This window comes from Aythya fuligula, chromosome 3, assembly GCF_009819795.1.
Source record: "Aythya fuligula isolate bAytFul2 chromosome 3, bAytFul2.pri, whole genome shotgun sequence".
Classification (NCBI taxonomy): domain Eukaryota; kingdom Metazoa; phylum Chordata; class Aves; order Anseriformes; family Anatidae; genus Aythya; species Aythya fuligula.
In genome coordinates, this window is record NC_045561.1 from 40,819,689 (window position 1) to 40,833,648 (window position 13,960).

Here is a 13,960-nt window from a genome sequence, read left to right on the forward strand (position 1 = left end):
CCTGCAAAATGATAACTGCCAGATTTTTTCATTGGATGAGCAAAAGGCAAAAAAAAAAAAAAAAAAAAAAAAAAGTTTAGTTTTGTTAACTATGAATAAATTATAGGAGAGCTTACAGAGAATCAGTAAACTTGGATAAAATTATTTCAAGTTCATTCCATTGAAGTTACTCAGAAAGAGAAATGGAATAGGTTTGCAACTAAGATTCACGATTCCAAAAAACTGGAAAACTTTGAAACACTATTGAACCTAAGCAGTCCATGGAACTGGCTAGTCCTGTAACTGAACATAGTTTTCTGAAATGCCTTAAAAAAAAAAAAAAAAAAAAAAAAAAAAAAAAAAAAAAAGACATTTAAAGTAAGGCACTGAAAAAAAATCTCCTAGGGAGGAACTTCAGAACTAATAACTACCTCAAAGGATGCATAGCATAAGCAGAGAGTCCGTAAGACAGCATCTGTCATTTACATACTTGGGTCTTTGGAATTTAATTAGGTCAATTAGCAAGTTAGGGTCCTAAGTATCAGTTAGAAGCTAGAGCTGGACCAAACCTAAGATCTCTTCTCTTCTTGAGCTTTTGTGTTGTGTGTATTTGGGACTCACTCTATTAATCTGTTAGTGTCACTTGCCATAAAATGGTACACTTGATGTCTGTCTTGGCCTTTGGAGGATAGCTCATTTTCACAGAAATGAATTTGTTTCTCCACCTCTGGCACTGGGAACACCAGGCTCTCGGAAGGGACCAGCTCAGACTTGTTTCAAAACAAGTGCACCTTGACTGGTTGGAATATAATTAGTGTCTTAAGCATTACCAAGGATTACATTTCAAAGCTTTTGCATTACTCACTGCAATTAAGATGCACCAAATAAGTTTTACAGTTGTTGTTCCAACTCTCTAATTAGTGATTTAAAAAGTACACATATTTTACATTGTCTTGCCTTTCCATATGGCCAAATATATAAAAAATATATTAGTCCAAACAAACGTTTTAAAAAAATAAATAAATAAAAAAGGTATGCCAAACATGTTAAAGGAATTTGTTAATGTTTTTTCAAGAGAACACAAAAAAATACAGAGCCTTGACAGTCTCTTTTAGTGAAGCCCCAATACACCATGAAAAATGTAGTCAACAGTATCTTCAATGAATCATAATATAGCTTACATCTAACGTGGCTGATCACAGTGCCAGAAAAGTTCAAAGAGACCGTACTAAAACTGGCAGTAGAATACTACTGGAAGTTGTGGAAGTCAGTGAAGTACCTACTTTGTAGCCAGAAGTAATTACGTTCATCTGCTAATCTCTTCTGGAGAAGCCCAATCGCACAGGCATTCAGAGATCCCATCTAGCAGATAAGAACTCCATACAAGACACAGGCTGCCGCTTTTCTTGAAAACACAGCTAAAAGATGAAACAGCACTTTTGTGTTTTATGGTGCAACACATGTATAGTACACTCGTTGAGATAAAAAATGACGGTGCTGGCGTGTGTACCAATGGTAAGGAACAGCTGTATTTTCTTCCTTCCTCTGTTTGAGAGAACGCAAACCTACATCTCAAGACTACACCACAACTATAAAGTTCCTAGTTTTCACAAGCTCAGAAACCTCAGGTTCAAGAATCCATTGTGTGGATTCTTAACAGACACCCAGTTGCCTATATTGATCTTGAATGTATTTCCTTCTTATTGAAATAATGATGGAATGAGACAGGATGTTGAACCCTCACTGAACCTATGCAATGCACCTCACTTCAAGAAGACCGCTCATTAATGCTGTTGACTTAGTTTAAATCAGTACAATATTTCCAAGTAGACAGCATTCGGGAGTTATATCCATGTGATACAGATTTAAATCTAGAAGCATGTGTAGTGTAGCTTATTTTTTGGAGTTCCACAGTGCTTCTGCAGTTCCAAGTAAGCATGTGCAACCTGCAACTTCCCGTAAGATAAATAACAGTATATAACCCAAGCAACAGCAAAAGATGTGACTGGAATGAGTATTAACTACTTCCAAAGCAGGGAGGAACTAAAGCATGTCCAGGGAAAAATATAAATAAATAAATTATAGGCAGAACTATGTGCCTGGCTTTTATCCAGTATTCTCAAGCAGCTAGACTGCTTGCAGCAGCTTACCGAAGTGAGTCCAAGCCCAAGCTATAAGGCTGATATTTAGGTGTGGTTACTGCTTAGGAAATTGTAAATCCTCTATTTTCTATGGCTTCTATTGGAGCATGTTAAACAGCCTTAAAACATAAATGTTGCTGCCAGCAAAGTCAGGAAGAAAATTGTCAGCGTTTGCTTACCACAAAATATATATATATATACACACCAATATCAATTATACCAAAACCTCAAATTGTAAGTGTGGAAAGTAATTTTGGAGTATCGAGATGAGATGGTTGGAAGAATTTTATTGCTCCTTTTTGGATTTTTCATTATGGTCATACACTTTACTGTCTTGTATCTGGGGTTATTTTACTTCTAACCCCAAAATAATTTGTGTGCATTAGCAATGTGAAAAGATTCCAATCTGTCCCAGAAGCTTCTATTCACAAGTGTATTTGGTCCTCATTAACTGAAACCTCCAATCAGCTCCAGGAAAAAAAAAAAAATCTCTTTCTGAGTGACTGAATGTCATAAAAAAATAATCATTATACCGCAGCATAAAATAGAGAGTTATATTTTTTGACCAGTGTACATTAGTGTTTGCTTGTAATTTTTTCCTGTATAAATGTATTTTACATGTTGTATTTCATCCGCGTGGTCACATCTCTTTAAGAATAACAAAGCCATACCCCATATTATATATTTACACACACTGAAAAAACAGCACAAGTCTATTTGTCTATGAATATTCTCATGTATGGGATAAGAACTTGCATCACAGTTACTATCAGTATTATCTACACTGGTGGGAGCAAAAAGGCCTGCTGTGAAACTTACACCCTTTTCCTATGTATGAAACAAGATACAAATAAGGATCATTTTTGTCTTACAGTGAATTAATTTACATTTACATTACTGTAGGAGTGGATTTGACTATTTAATAGCAAAAATGCCAAAGACTTACCAAGTGCATCAGTTAAATATACTGGTAGAGAAAATCAAGTGAGAATGCTTCAAGATTTCCTTCTCTTTTTCATGACTGAGCATTCTCCTTTTCTGTGACATAAGAGCTTTTCATTGTTATGCCTTAAAGCCTCATACTTCAGAAGCAAAGCTCTGTTCAGGTTAACCTTGCAGCAGTGAGACAGCTCGGTGCCATAACGCGCTGAACACCACATTGCCCACCCTTACTCCATCAGCCTCACAGACCATCACCTCCGGCTTGCTGTGGATCAATATACAAATACTTTGCAATGACCTTGCAGTACTTTGCACACTCTACCAACCTGCTCTACCAGGCAGCTCCTTGGCATTCCTTAATTTTATATTTTGTGAGTGACAAAGAAAGAATAATCTATATTTTAGTGCAAGCCTCTTGTGCATTGCAAGTATTACAGGCATTCGCCACCCTTCTTCTGTCACCCTAAGCGGGCTGACATCGTGTGTGTGGGCACTCCTACCCCCTAACAATGTTGTACCATGTCTGACACAGAAATTAAGCTGTGTTCCTCAGACAGGTGACGATGGCAAGTTTTAGAGGCTCTCTATGTGATGGAACAGTCCCAACACTTCCAAGCAAAAATCATGAGGGAAAAGCCCCTCAAGCCCTCACGAGAGGACTGCACATTGAGAATACCCTCTGGGCTATCGTGGTTTTGTACGAATGGGTAGCGTTAGGTCACAGTTAATGTACTGCAGGTAACATTGATGTGCCAGGAGAATGGGGCACAGAGCTTGTAGGAATGGGATTCATTGCCATGTTCTGTCGTGCTCTGTCTTACACCCTCTGCCAGCAGCTCCTGTGCCGAAGGGAAGGGAAGGGAAGGGAAGGGAAGGGAAGGGAAGGGAAGGGAAGGGAAGGGAAGGGAAGGGAAGGGAAGGGAAGGGAAGGGAAGGGAAGGGACCGCCCCTCCCCCGCCCTCCCCTCAGCGGGGCCGCGCCCACCACAGCGCCCCTCCCCCTCCCCCCACCAACGGCCCAACGGCCGCTGCGCGCGCGGCCGGAGAGGGAGGGGCGGGGCGTGGAGAAGGGGCACTTCCGCGCGCGCACGGTGCGGGAAGGGAGGGAGGGGTCCTGCAGCCCGGCGGGAGGCCGCAGCCCGCGGGGCGCCCGCCGCCCGGACTCACCCATCCCGCGGCGCCGCGCCGGCCCCTTTAAGAACCGCCCGGGGCTCCTCCCTCCCTCCCCGCCCCTCCCCTCCCCGCCCCGTCGGCCAATGGGCGGCCGCGACGCCACAGGGGCTGCGGAGGGGAGGCGAGCGGGCAAGATGGCGGCGGCGGCAGCAGGAGGGGCGGCGGCGGCCGCGGAGGAGCCGCCGCAGGCCCCGTCCCCGTCCCCGTCCCCGTCCCCATCGCCGGGCCCGGCGCTGCCGGAGCGGCTGCAGCGCCGCGAGGCGGAGCGGCAGCAGGGCGTGGAGCGGCAGCGGCGGCAGCGGGAGGCGCGGGCGGTGCAGGAGGAGCGCAGCGAGGTGGTGCTGGCGGCGCTGGGCCGCGAGCGCCAGGCCGTGGAGGAGCTGCTGGCGGCGGGCCCGCCCGACGAGGCGGCGGCGCGGCTGCAGGCGCTGCAGAAGCTGCTGACGGACAGCGTGCGCTGCCTGGCGCCCTACGAGCTGCGCCAGGCGCAGGAGGCCGTGGCGCGGCTGCAGGCGGCGCTGGCGGCGCGGCGGCAGCAGCTGCAGCCCAAGAAGCGCTTCGCCTTCCGCGCCCTGCGCAAGGGAGCGGCCCCCGGCGCTCAGCCCGGCCCCGCCGCCGAGCCCCCGGCCGAGCCGCCGGCCCCCGGGCGCGGCGTGGCCGAGGGGGAGCCGGGCGGGCCCCCGCTGTGCGGCTTCAGCGGCGCCGAGGGCCGGGAGCTGGAGCTGGGCCCCTCGGAGCTGCTGCAGCGCGACGTGGTGCTGGCCGAGCTGCGCGGCTGCCGGGTGCGGCTGCGGGGCAACGCCAACACGCTGCGGGTGCGGGACTGCCGCGGCTGCACCGTGCTCTGCGGGCCCGTGTCCACCTCCGTGCTGGTGGACGGCTGCAGCGACTGCCAGCTGGTGGTGGCCTGCCAGCAGCTCCGCACGCACCGCACCCGCGACAGCCGGTTCTACATACAGGTGACCAGCCGGGCCGTGATCGAGGACTGCAGCAAGGTGTCCTTCGCGCCCTACGCCTGGAGCTACCCGGGGATCGAGGGGGATTTCGAGTCGTCCGGGCTGGACAGGAGCAGGAACAACTGGAACCTGGTGGATGACTTTGACTGGCTGGCGAGCGACAAGCCTTCACCCAACTGGTGCCTCATCCCCGAGGAGGAGAGGGTCAGCAGCTGGGACTGACCGCGGGGGAGCTTGGTACCTACCCGTGGAGAAATCCTGATGTAAATGCATTGATTCTTAAGCAGGAGGAGTTCTGCCCTGAGAGGCCATAAAGTGATTGCAGGTGGTATTTAAATTGTGAGTTACAATGTACGACTGGCCTCACTAACCAAAAAACACCAGTCAAATGTAGTTTACTGTTCTTAAACAATTTACTGCTATAATCTTTATATTTCACTGTGGAATTAGCCAACTACTGTGGTACCTCATTGCTGAGCATTTTTAGTTAAGGTGGGGCAAGGGGCACAGTACACAAATAATAGTGAGCCTCTACTAGAGCTGTTGTGCTGCTTTCACTCACCCAGACAGAATTAGAATTACCTGCAAGTAGTACAAGTTGGAGTCAGACAAAAAAGACCAAATGCCTAATCTGTCCTATTTCTGTGGTGCTGAAACTACAGACCAGTCATGGGTATGGGGGAGATGACTTCAGTGAGGCAACAGAGACAAAAGATGAGAGGGGGATGTTTTACAGGTGGGGAAGTGTATCAGACAGGTGAACCAGGCTGTGATGTAATGGGGAGCCAGGTTCGGCTGATGGGTGATATCCGTCAGTTGTCTTTATTTAGTCTTAAGCAAGATAAAGAGGAAAAAGTCTAATGAAAATTGAATGCTCTCCTGCTATGCTAATGACTGGTTGAAACAAGCAAACCTGTAGAGGTTACAGAAATGCTGAATCTTCGCAGACTGAAAATGCTATGTGAAACGATGCTCCTTCTGCAAACAGTTTTAACTTGAAACAAAACCAGATGTGGGCAGGCTTCCTAGGGCACGCAGTAGGTGCTGGTGAACGTGACAGAAGCCTCAGGGCAGAGATGTCCGGGTGCATCCCACTGGTCTGTCTGTGTACCAGCCAGCAGGCTTGGCTGCGATCACAGATAAATGTGATCATCGATCATCTCTCTGCTTCTGTATATCAAGTGCAATGTTGGCAGAGGGAATTAAAATGTGACAAGCATGATATTTCAGTTCTAAAATAGTACATTACTTTGCATAAAGGCCCTTAGTGCACAGTGACTTTGAGTCCATTTCTTCTGTCACGTTCAATACCAGTAAAAATATCAGTGTTATGATTCTTTTTGTACAGTAACCTGTTAATGGTGAAATAACCAGTATTCAAAAACATCCTTAACTTGTGATTCCTTACCTTGCCTAAGCAGCAGCTCAGAATTGTATATAAGAACTCTGCAAAATGTTTGTTGCCCTGTTGTATGTGCCTCTAACAGAAAATGAATACTAATTAAACTATCAAAAACTGCATCATTGCCATGAAAAACTTGAAACTTCACTTGAGTACTTGACTGCTTTCGAGCAACAGAAAAAACTTAATTTGTTTTCAACGTATTTAATTTAAAGGGGGAAGGAAAATTTTTTTTAATATTTTTCCACAACTTTTCAGTTTTGTTTACTTTTGTTATGTATACTTAGTCTGAACTGGATTTTGCATTTCAAATATATTTGTTTTGGATGGAGTTGTTTCTGGTGATTTTTCCCTGCAGTGACAGCAGCATAGATCAATTTAAAGAAAACACCCTTAGTCATGGCTTAATGTACGGAGCTGTTAATGTTTGGTGTCAAAGCAGTATGATTAGATGGAGTCTCTTAAATTAGATGGATGTGTTGAAATTAAGTACAGAGCCTGAATGTGTAGTTGATATTTCTTCCCATCGCTTCCTGGTAGTGACAAATCCATCCCTTCAGCATCCTCTAGTCTAGCAGTAGCAAACTGTTGAGCCTGTAAAAACCACAGAGGTGCCTTTGTTCTGCTGGGTAGAGACTGTGTAAGCATCATGTTCATGTCCTGTGGTGCCAGACAGCAGCTCAGCTGGACAAGTGGATGCTGCTGCTGGGCTGCAGCAGGTGTCGGGGATGTGCACTTCTCAGAGACCTCACAAACTGGCTTGTAAACATGTAGCTGTGTTAGCTGTCCCTCCTTAGTTCATGGTATTGTCTGAAAAAAAAAAAAAAAAAAAGCAGAAGTTAAAAACACAGAATTTAGACTTGAACTTGGGTCCAAAATCTTTTTCAAAGGTCAGTTACTAAGATCCGAGTTCTCACACGTTCCTTTTCTCAAAGTACTTCTGTCAAACCAAAGTTATTAGATAATACCCTTCAGGAATATAACCTTACAGCAAATTGCTGAAGACATTCCAGGCAATTACTTTCCATTAAAAGATTAGCGTTACTTTTGTAATATAAAATAGGTAAATTAATCCATTTCTCTAGCATGACACGAGCCAAGAAAATGCGATTTCAGAATAGCAAGTATGAGAACAGCTAATTTTTTACATGCTTTTATGAAGCTGTTTAATATATACACAGGTAATTGCACATTTCCATGCACTTTAAAAAATGTTCATTTCCCAATACAGAATTATTCTAGGAGAAATTTAAATTCCTGAAACAGAAGTGTTACATTAATAGTGCAGGATATGAACGGAAGCAGTAGAAATTTTTTGCTAGTGCATTCATAGACTGTATCAGTATAGAAATTGCAACATTCCCAAGTCTTTTTTATGGAAGAAACAGAAGCACCTATGCATTGCTGTTCACTGAATTATTTTAACAATGCCACTTCTAAAAATCTCCCCATGTAGGAGGAAATCACAGACAGCACAGGCACTAGCAGGTTGTTGTCTGTGTGTCCCAGAAGGAACGCTGCTGACAGCAGGAGTGCAGGCAGTTCTGGTGTTACTCACCTGTGCAGGAACAGCCAGCCTTCTGCAAGCCTTACCAGGAAGCAAAAGGAGAACCAGCAAGCGCTGTGCAAGTGAGAGAGGAACAGCAGCTGATGTCCCAGAAGTACAGTTAGCTACTTGAGGAGAAATTCATTTTTCAGTCAAATTTAGCGTGAAGTGGGAACTCAGATGTATTGAGAATTGTGTACTCATTCACCTTTATTTTTTTGACAAAGTTATTTAAAAGCATGGTAGAACTAAATACAAAAATGTTTAACCAGGTAGTTATATATAATAATCATATTTAAAATTTCCCAGCTGTTACTAAACTAATTTCTTCCTCTAAGATGGAAAAAAAATCTTTAGTGATGTACTCAGTGTACATTTTGGAAATAGGACACCGGGGATGCTTTGGCAGCTCTAGACTATAGAGTTGTGTTGAGTATTCCACTGCAACCACTTACTGACTAAACAATGAGCACCGTAAGACTAAGAGGCTGGTTCACAAGACTTGCAGCTTGATTGTATTTGTTTACCTTTTGCCTCAACTGCCAAAGAAAACATCAGAAAAAAACCCTTGCTGCCAGCAGGTAAGGCTGAAGCACTTCATTCAAGAGGTCAGAACACTTCTTGAGCAGGTACGTGATGAAATAGGTTCACTGAGAGCACCTGGGGTTTACGATGGGTTTAACAAGTCAGGACCTGCGTGCCATCTTGTCTCTAGATGAGTTTATGACAGAGCAGCTCGTGCATCACATTTGAGCAAACCTCAAAGAGAATAAGGAGCGTGTCACGATGCACCCTGAGCTGTTTGGACAGCGACTTGGCTACCACGCTGTAATTCTGAAGCTTGCACCTGAGAATGATCAGGCAGGGCTGGGCAGGGTTTGTGCAGCAGCAGGTCCCAGGAGGTGTGCCGGGCTCTCTCTGTTCTCCTGGGTCAAGGAGACACAATGCCAGCCTGGCCAGAGCTGCTTTGTGCCTCTGCTAATCGCAGCTTGGAGGAGGAGGGCAGCACGCTCCCTTTCTTCCCTCGGTACAATGAGCAATGCTGACACGAAGAAAATCGCCCGCCAACCTCCTGTAGGCCAGGAGCTGGGATTGCTTTGTGTCTAACCTGCTACAGAGGGCTCGCAAGAATCTCCTCCTCCCGAGGTTATCGTGTTAAGGAGGCTTTGCTCAGCCCTGGGTTGTACGGAGCAGTTTCACAGCTTAGTGGCCAGCCGGCAAACTCAGGCTCACGCTCGTGCTACAGGTGGTGGGGAGCTGCACCCCAGTCACGTAACCAGCACAACACAAGACTGGAGTGAACGATGTCTCCTCAAGGTCTTCAGCTCTGGTTTGTTTCATCTCCAGAATAAATAAGGAGCTTCGTTAGAAATACATCCCCTATAGTAATAACAGCAACAACTTCTGCTAGGCTTCAGTGGCTGGAAAACAAATGCCTGCCAGGGGCATGGTGTGACTATATCATGAGGATGACAGGAATACCGGCACAATAGAACTAGGTGAAAATTAGCCCTGAACTAATGGTCAGAAAGCTTCTGAACCGTGCAGAGCACTGAGGCATGGAACAGTTTTCCAGAGTCATGAGAGCTAACTCTTAAAACATTTCAAAAAACAAGCTGCTTGGATTGCCATGCTCTAGCTGGTGACCTTACAGAAATCTGCAGATAAACATAACTTTGTTAGCAGCAATCTAACTCAGCTTTTTACAGCTCATGTGTCTGAGAACAAAATAGTTTTATTCAAAAAGAGTTCTTCAGCACTGTGCAGATCTTTGAGTGTTGGTATTTGTTGATGTTTTGGGTTGAGTGGTGAGAAAACCTGATCCCAGAACAGCAGCCGAGCTGCTGGTTCCAGCGTGGCCAGCATTTCACCTGGCCATCGCACCCTGAGAGAGGCTGCCCCTCTTTTCTGCCTGCACTGGCTCTCTGAATAGCAGGACCACAAGGGAAGACATTGGTATTTTCTCTTTATCCAGCCCTATCTCATTTAGAAGGGTTCCGGGTTCTAGCAAAATTATTGCCTGAAAAAAACAGGTAAGAAGTACACACAATAATTTCTTACATACTTTTACCCATATATTTGAAAGCTTAGATTTATACTTTTTTAATTGATTTAAAAATATATATATATGTTTTCACTATTTGGGGAATAATTATATATAGACAAAGATCAAGTGTCAGTGCCTTTACCTGGAAAAGCTTCAGGTGCTACAAAAATACTTCAAAAGCTTCCCGCTAAACAATTCGTCAGTTCTTTCCACTGAACATACTGAGCCCCGGGCCCTTCCATATCCACCTACTTCTGTCTTTCCAAGTGGATTTGTCCCAGGATGTGGGAGTGGGATCTGAGGGCAGACTTGCTGGATTTGAGAGCTGCCTGCAGACAAGTACACGTCTTTCCCTCCCTTGCGTATCATCCTTTTGCTGCTCATCTCTCCCCTCGTCTCCTACTTTTCATCAGGCCCTCCCCACTTATGACTGAGGCTTTTTTTTTTCCTGTGCAGCCTTCTCGTTGCAGATCAGACAGCCACACAAGAGAGCTTATAGGCTGCACTGTTCCAAAAAGCCAATTTCATCATACACAAGGATAGATACAAATAGCAAGAGAAGTCTGTGGATTTTCAGCATTTCCTTTCACAACATGATCTAATTTATTTGAGTTCAGGTTCCATCTGTTTTGATGTTTTCCTGTAATAATGGCTATTGTGATCCTTTTGGAAGCTTCTTTAAATTCCCAACATATTTCTTCCCTATTTCTGCAAGTACAGACGTTGATTTATAAGTTATTCTTTCAGCAGTGAGCAGTACACCCTAGGCATCACAATCATACAAATAAATACTCACAATGAGCATCCTGTGGTCCAAGAACAGACTGTGTTTTCTGAGCACACTGTGGATGAAGGACGGGTGAAGTGCTGGGAACTGCCCAGAGCAAAACCACGCTGAAGACCCCACTGTACGCCCCAGTGCTGTTGGGGAGCCACAGGGGCCAGTGCCCCTCCTCACCTTTCCCGGGGCACACAACAGCCCAGGCACTGGATTTAGCCACTTGCCTCCATTCCCAGCCTCAGGGCCTGCAGGCACTTCACATGCCACAAACAGGGCAGCCCGCCCAGTTACTGGCATAACGCAGGAGAGACGAGTCACAAATCAGACTTGTTCCTCCTCCTGTTATCCGTACCACACAGCACAGCCATTTCATAGCGTTGTGCCTTAGCACTGTCCTCACACACACCATATGGGTATAAACCCAAGCAAAACCATGAACTACAGTACATAAACAAATTGCTTAGCTCCACACAGTAACATCCTATGATGTTTAAAAGGGGCACCTTCATCCTTGCAGTGACACCTAACCACTTCTAAAGGAAGAAAAAAACCAAAACAACCACCAGTAAGAAAGCGAACTGTTTCACATCATAGAGCAGCATGAACGAAGCATATTAGGCCAAGAAATTATTTTTACTACCACCTAAAAGCACTTTAATGATTTAGGCATGTAGGGTATACCTGTATAAAGGGAATTTGCCTTTTCTATTTCACTTTCATGAAGATTTGGTAAGGAGAATGGTAGGTCCAGGGCTGGGCAGCAGACTGTATAGCAAATACTAGATTGAATCATAGGTATTAAAAGCAACTTATTCCTCCCCTCCCAAAGTTAATTGGTAACATTGTGTGTTACCTTTAGGTTAGCTTTTTTGGAAAGGTATCAGTATTACATTGTTATCAGTAGATATTACAATTCTGGAACAATATTTTGAATTTGAACACTTCCACAGTGAGTCCTAGCAGATCAATAATCATTTGAATATTTTAACTTTTTTTTTTTTTTTCCTCTGGAACAGCGTATGAATTGTGTGTTTGTTTAATATGGAACCTCTGAGGAGACCATTAACTCAACCATCCTTGCTGCAATTAGCCTTTGTCTTCTATGGATCAGTTTCAAGATTTTCTGTTTGAAATAGAAGGAGGTAGTAAACTTACCCAGTTAAAGGCCAGTCCCAGCCAAGGTAAATATTTACAAAAAGAGCGGATTACTGACAAAACCATCTTTCTTTGCTATGCTGTCCACACCCCAAACCACATTTTTTATGATCCCCCATAACCTTCCTCTTCCCTAGGTTACCGTGCTGGAGACACCCCTCAGTTCACCAGCTTGCTGAAGGTCACGCAGGGCTTGCCACCTCTGTCTGGGATGGGCTGGAAACATCAACTCTCAACTTTTTAAGCACTGACTTCATTTTTATTTATTTATTTATTTTAAGCAAAAGCACATGAATTACCATCGGTAATCCTCTTTAAAACTTATCAGTATGGTAACCCAACTTGATAAGCAAGTAGCTTTTACTGCATCAAGTTGTATCAGCCTATCAAAACTACTTAAATAAACACAGCAAACATCCAACTCTGGGTTGCTTTAATTGTGCTCATTACTCCCAGTGATGACTTTAAAGGAATCACCTGAAGTCTCAGAGGCCTAATTGTGAATCACCTTCCTGGGCATCAGGTGATTCAGGGATCATCCCCCAGAAAGTGTTAACCACTTACAGGTGGTTTATCAGGACTTCTCCTGATACCTTCATTAAGGAGAGGAGTAAGGCAGTGGATTTGGAGGCCCCAATGAGCCCTGAGGCTTATGCTACATGTTCTGTTTCACTATCTCTTTTCCTGAAGTAACAGGAAACACCACAGTGCACACAATCCAATCACATAATCTTGATTCATCATATTTACTGTGGGCATCTGAATGATAAATTATTAAGGTAGCAGTGTGAAGGCTCATCTGTGCCCTGGAATACAAACTTCCCAGTACCCAGAGTGGCACCAGGCTTACATCTGCTGTGGGCAGTTTTACTATTTCTTGTCCTGTTAATTGCAGAGCAGAACATGTTTCACTGTATATCCATCTGATTCATAGTCCTATGTTTTGTTTGTTTGTTTGTTTACACTTACCAAAGTTTCACTCTGTCATCACTGAAAAGAAAAGGAGAAAAAAAATCAGGTTCATTTATATATAATGGACTTCAGGCTGTCAGATAAATACACCCTCCAAACTACCTTGTATTCCCCAGCTGAGCTCCGGAGAAGTCAGTGAAATGTAGCAAAGTGCACTGCATGGGTAGGATAAAAGAAACCAGGAGAGAGGTTATTTCAGTGCTATAGCTTTCTGCACAAAAGTATTTAAGAGACTCTCCCAGGAAATAGCCCTTTTCATCCACCTCTCAGCAAGCAGAGAGAACAGCCCCGATGCAGTTTCCTTCCTCCTTTCCCTTGCATGCTCACCTGTGCGGGCAGCAGTGACACAACCGACCTGCTTTAAGAAAAGCCCAGTTACTAGCTGCTCTCCAGGTCCAGACAGGCCAGGGGAGGGCCATCACTAAGACCTGCTATTGACTTAGCACAGGAAAACACAGCAGCCTGACCCTTCATCATCACTTGAGAAACCTCCAGTATCTCAGAATCTCAAGCAATAACTAAGCAGCACCCATGGTACCAGGCAGCAGCAGTTCTACAAAAGCATTGTTTTCAGAGCACTGTGTTTTACTTTTCCACTCACTTTCCTGCCAGGCAGGCCCCGTGCTGGCAGCGGGTGCCACCACGTTCCCCAGGACAGCCAGGGCACAGGCTCCATCCCCACCCTAGGGCAGCCCCTTTCTCCCTCCCTGTGCTGGCTCCAGCCCAGTGGGATCAGATTTTCCTTTAAGTTCATTTTTCTTCACTGCAGAGCTTTTCCAAGCACGCATGTGTGTTATTTATTGAGTTTCTCTGAACTTTTCCTCTCGCTTTCCCTCCTGTCAAGGCCCGGAGATTGTACAAAGCCTG

At 45.0% G+C, this 13,960-nt stretch overlaps 1 protein-coding gene across 1 annotated transcript; it reads left to right on the forward strand.

Annotated features, from left to right (window-relative positions):
• The first annotated feature begins 4,368 nt into the window (after positions 1-4,368).
• On the forward strand, positions 4,369-6,923 carry TBCC (tubulin folding cofactor C). Its single transcript, XM_032183839.1, has one exon. It carries the CDS (start codon positions 4,369-4,371, stop codon positions 5,410-5,412), a length of 1,044 nt encoding a protein of 347 aa, XP_032039730.1. The 3' UTR covers positions 5,413-6,923.
• Positions 6,924-13,960: the final 7,037 nt, after the last annotated feature.

What these genes read in the sequence shown, in the direction of transcription:
- TBCC (XM_032183839.1), top strand. Translation starts at nt 4,369, where the DNA reads ATGGCGGCGGCGGCAGCAGGAGGGGCGGCGGCGGCCGCGGAGGAGCCG.